Here is a 5400-nt window from a genome sequence, read left to right on the forward strand (position 1 = left end):
GTAAATACTTGGTGGTATTCAATGTATCTTTGTAACATCTTTAATGCTAGACTGAATGAGAACCGTGACCTACATTTTTAATCTAATTTTGATATATGTATTAATATATCTGGTTTTATGATTTTTAGAACCTATCTTTGCAAAGATAAAATACCCTATGGATATTTAAAACAGGGTTATAACTCAGTATTGACCATGAGTCTAATAAATAAATATATTATGTCCTAAAAGAAACTGAAGTCACTGGTTTAAGAAAGGTGTAATAAGATATCATTCCCTGCTTTTTGCAACATCCTAGTGAGGGAGGTAAGCCAGGGATCCCTACTCCCAATTTATAGAAAAGGAAATGAAACGATATAGAGAGAAAGATATTTGTTCAAAGTCACATAGCTGAAAGTGACAGCCAAGACTAGAACCAGGTCTCCTGACTTCTGGTCCAAGATCCTCATCACCACATAAACTGCTCAGAAAAAGGCATCCAGTAGAGAAGAGGGAATCTTCCCTAAAAAGCCCACCCCACACCCCAGAACATCTTTCCAGGAAACTTGAGTTCTACCCTTCCCAAGCTGACCTGGCTCTTCTGACCTAACAATCTATGACTCTGCAGCCTTGAGTGTTTGGTTAAGCTTTTGATTTTATTTCAAAGGAGACTTTTCCTGGCTGTGGGGAACCTGATCTCAGAAGAAGGTACCATGTTCCAGGCCATAACCTCTGCCCTGCCACTCCACTGTCCTGTCTGCCATGTAAACAAGTCAAACTCTGTCAGCACTTAAGTAGCATCAAAAACAGCCAAGCTGATATGCTTCAAAGTAATGTTTTCCATCTAAGGGGTTCTTCTGAAAAAGGAGTGGCCACAACTATGTCACCCTGGACTGGAATGTGAAGGGAGCTCCCCTGGCCTCATTCAGTGGGTTGAGAGAAAACTCTGAAGAGGACTGAGACTGGGGAAGAGGGCAAGGAGGGGCCACAGACATGTCCCAAGGGGATGTAGACAAGGCTTGGTCAGGAAATCCAAGGAATCTGCATGTCCCAATGCCCTCCCAGTGTTCCAGAAAATCCAAGAACACTGGGAGCTCAGAGAGCAACCAGTGCAAGGTTCCCAAAGGACCAATGGGATTGTAGCCCAACTCTTAGGGAGCTGTTACCAATACAAATTCCCTCATCTCCTAAATCACTCCAGGGATGGGGCCCTAGAATTCTGTGTTTTTAAAGACTGTGACTCTGATGCAGGTTTGGGAGATACTCAGCTATACTGAAGCCCTCATTTGACAGATAAGGCAGAGAGAAATGAACCAACTTTCCCCAGGACCCACAGGTCTCCTCATTCATTGCCAAGGGACTGGAATGCTGTGGGGGAAGGCTGCGGAGAGGAGCCCCCAGTTCTCTCATCAACAAAAGGTTTAAGAACAAGACCCTCCTCTCCAGATTTCAGGACCCCTCACCTCTCTCCAGTGACAATTATTTCGATAAAGGGCAGGGTGGGTCTGACAAGGGGAAAGCCCACAGCCCACCCAGCCAGTCCTACTTCCTTGACCACTCTGGGTGGACAAGTCTAAGTCTGGTCCTAAAACAGACCTCAGGGGGGTCCTGTGAAGCAGCAAACAATCTCCAAGTGCTTCGTTCCTACTAAGAAAATCTAGGCATTGAGTCACCCCAAAAGCATGAATCACACGGCAGGGCTATGGGAACGGGAAAGGATGTTATTTTTCGGCATACTTGAGAATTTTCCCTTTGTCCCGAGTCGATCAATACACTTCCACCCCCTCCTCTATCCTCACCCCCTAGGTCTCACGCACATTTTTTCCTGCTCCATTTTTATTTTTCCCAGGAATCTGCGGATATACCCCCACCCCCTCCCGCCTCCCGCCTCGGGAACCAAGCAACGTCCGCTCTCTTTTCCATAGCAAGACTGTGGTCTCACGGACCTCAGAACTGGGGGGAGGAAGCCGGAGCCCCCAGTGAGGGACGCTCGCCCATCTTGGTCGACTCCTTGCAACACCTAGCGGGGCATCCGCGCGCCGGGGAACTTCCAGCCCAATGGGGACGCCGGGGTCTGCAGCAGCGCTGAGCAGGGCCCGGGTCTCCGTATTCGGGGAAGCTCTGGGACCCCTGACCCAACCCGCTCACCTGCGTCAAGTCCTCGTCGTTGAGCAGATGAGACTCGCGGGGCTTGAAGCAGTTCTGACACTTACTCTTGTTGAAAATATTGGCCTGGAATTTCCTGCACGGATTCTCCTTGGCTGCCGACATGATCAGCGGGGCGGCGGCGAGGCCCAGCTCCCCGGACCGGCGCGCGCTCCGCGACGGACAGTGGCTGGCGGGGCGGCGGCACCATGCACGGTGGGCTCAAGAGGCTCAGGCCGGGCTCAGCGCGGGCGCCGCGGCATGCCCCAGCCGGCCGCCGCCTCACAGCCGGGCCGTGGAAGCAGGCCGGAGCGCGCCCGCGGCGGTGAGGGCGGCCTCGCAGGCGCTGGGATGCGGCCCGGGCCTTTCCTCGTACGACGGCGCTGCGCTGCACGGCGCGCCCAGGCACCTCAGCGCCGGGCCCCGCGTCCCGGGCCCTCAGAGAGCGCACAGTCCCTGCCGCCCACCCGCACAGCCGCCGCACGGCCGCCGCGGGCCCATGGACGCGGCCTCCCGGGCCCGCTGCCTCTCCGCGCTCGGGCCCGCCTCTTAGGCGCCGAGTCACTGCCGATCCCCGCGGTTGGTCCCTGCCGCCGGTGCCCTCGGCGCCCCGCGGCCGCAGCAAATGGTAGCAGAACGCCTCATACACTCCCGGGGCGGGGTGGGAGGGCCGGTGCCCCAGCGGGCGCGCGGGAGGAGGGAGGGAGAGGGGCCGCGCGCGGGGTGGGGCCGCGCCCACGACGCGATCGGCGGCTCTGTCGACCAATGGTAGAGGCGCGCCCCAGCTAACAAAGAAACCACTTGGCCAATGGAAACCGGGGGCGGGGACAAAGAGCAGCTGGGCGTAAGGTAACTTGTCTAGGCGAAGGAAGGTGGGGGCTCGGGGATGGGACATTCAGGTTTGGTGGACTGGCGCAGAGGCCAGCCCGGTCCTGACAGCTGCAGGAGCTGGGGCTGGGGCGGAGGCCAGCGGAGGAAGGGGCGGAGCCGACCTCCGGGCGGGCTGTCTGTAAACCTCTCACTTCCAACCTCGTATTCCCGCGCCCATCTGGACACCATGGAGTGGATTAATTTAACATCTACTATGTGCCAGCCCCGTCCCTCGCCATCGTAGAAATCATCATTATTAAGGGCCATATGGTGTTCCAAGTGCTTGATATGAATAAGCTCATTAAAGTTTCGCAGCCTCGCCATTATAGTCCCCATTTCACATATGAGGAAACTGAGGTGCAGAGAAGTTAAGAAATAAGAGATAGGGTTTCAAGGGACGACTATGAGAAGATAGCTCTAAGAGCTGTCATTTCTGTTATGGGAAATTAGTAAGGGCTGATTCTATTCCAGACACTGAGCTAGGCATTCTTTCTCCCATTATGTGCTTGTGGAAATTAAGGCTCAGACACTTGAATTAATGTGTGCAGGGTGCTTGGCTAGGAGGACCTGAGCTGTCACTCAAATCCTCCTCTGTCCAGTCTCCTGGACAAAAGACTACCTAGAGAAAAATGTAAAGGAGGCACAGGCAGAATATTCAGAAGCCCAGAACGGGGGAAATGTGCTCTTTGGGAAAAGATAGTCGGCTTTAAGGAGATGGGGAAATTTGAGCAGTTGGTGAGAGATTGAGTGCGGCTGGAGGTGGAGGTAGAGGAAGGAGCAGAACAGATAAGGCTAAAAGGATTCATGAGGGCCAGATAACCGAGGGCCTTGGAGTCCAAGCTCAGGGATGCAAATATCATCCTGATGGCAGTCAGAAGTCGATCACAGGAGTCTTTAAACAGGGGCTAAGCTAACTCAGCCTACAGAGAGAAGGTGACATTGAAGCATGTGTTAGAGGCAGAGACAGCAGCTGTTGCTTAGGGAATGAGAAGGTTCTAGGAGAAATAGCAAATGCTTCCGGAGCTGTGTACTTTTCCACTGATCATCTGGTGAATATCCCAGGGAGGTAGATTTCAACTTAGTGTAAGAAAATACTTTCTTCCAAAGGGAGCTGAAGGAAGATGGATCAAAGTCCTGGGCAGCCTGAGGGAGAATGCCCAGCTCTACCCTTCACTAGCTCTATGGCCTTGGGTAAGTCCCTTTACCTGTCTGCTGTCTCGGGTACCTCATCTATATTATTGACATGATTGTTTGGTTGTTGCGAGCATTACATGATACAATGCTTGTAAAATATTTAGTATAATGTGACAAAATGTTAATTTGTGAATCTAGGCATAGGATGTTTATTTTACTATTATTGCAACTTTTCTGTTGGTTTAAATTTTTGCAAAATAAAAGTATGTGTGTGTAGCAGAGAAGAAAGACAATTTTTGCCTGCATAAAATACCCAGAAACTAATACCAATGGTGGCCTCTGGGGGTGGAGAGCTGAGTGGTTGAGAGGTGACCTACTTTTAATTTTCACTGTAAGCTCTTTTGTTCGCTTTGGATTTGGCATTATGTGCATGCATAACTTGTTTTAAAATAATTTTTTAAAGTCCTAACCATGACTCAAGGCCAACTCAATGGCTACTTCTCTTAAGAAATTGCTTGGCATATCCTGCTCAAGTCAGTGGACACATTCAGCACCTACCCCGAACAGGAGGGGTCCAAAGCTGGAGGTATACAAAAGTATTTGCTCTAAGCCTTCCTGGAAGCTCACACTCAAGCAAGTAGAGACAAATAGGAAGCAGACAGATAAACTCAGTCTGGGCATTGTGGGGATCCAGACAAGAGCACCCAACTGCATGTACAGCTTCATGGACGGCTCCCTGGATGAGGCAGTGCCCGGGCCAAGTGCTGAGCTGAGTAAGAACCAGCCAGGGGAAGGTAGAGGAAAGGCATTCCAGACAGAAGGAGCTCAGGGTAGAGTCTGAGGGCCTGGAAAGCAAAGGGTGTGTCCATGAATACAAGGACCTTGATATTACTAGGTAGTGCAGAGAGATGGAAGTAACAAGCAATGAGAGTGATTAGGAGAATTAAATAGATGGTGCATGTGGAGGGTTAGCATATACTATGTGAATGAGTACCTATTAGGACATATTAGAGCTCAGCCTCTTCAGGGATATAGGTGTTATTGTTTATTTTGTGATCATTATCATTATTATTTTATCTCCATTTTACAGAAAACACACATCAGGCTCAGGGCATTTAAAAAACTTGTCAGTGGTCAGAAAATAGACCCTCTAAGTGAGGATTCAAGCCTGCACAGGGAGACACCAGAGTTGCTTGGGCAATGGAGAACCATTAACTGAATTTTTTAGATAAAAATAAGGGCTGTTGGTCTGGAGAATAAATTAGAAGAAGA

General features: G+C 50.7%; 1 protein-coding gene across 11 annotated transcripts in view; it reads right to left on the reverse strand.

Moving 5' to 3' along the window:
- Nucleotides 1–2359, reverse strand: part of MPRIP (myosin phosphatase Rho interacting protein) — a 141515-nt gene extending 139156 nt beyond the window's left edge. For 6 of the 11 annotated variants that reach the window (XM_023522106.1, XM_023522105.1, XM_023522104.1 and 3 more), the window contains exon 1: nucleotides 2128–2284. In XM_023522106.1, coding sequence (XP_023377874.1) covers nucleotides 2128–2250 — 123 coding nt within the window. In that variant the 5' untranslated portion in view covers nucleotides 2251–2284. Of the gene's footprint in view, nucleotides 1–2127 lie in introns of all 11 variants that reach the window. The other 5 variants (XM_011378118.2, XM_011378116.2, XM_011378109.2 and 2 more) reach the window with 2 other exon arrangements.
- Between the last annotated feature and the right edge of the window lie 3041 nt (nucleotides 2360–5400).

This window comes from Pteropus vampyrus, unplaced genomic scaffold, assembly GCF_000151845.1.
Source record: "Pteropus vampyrus isolate Shadow unplaced genomic scaffold, Pvam_2.0 Scaffold331, whole genome shotgun sequence".
Classification (NCBI taxonomy): domain Eukaryota; kingdom Metazoa; phylum Chordata; class Mammalia; order Chiroptera; family Pteropodidae; genus Pteropus; species Pteropus vampyrus.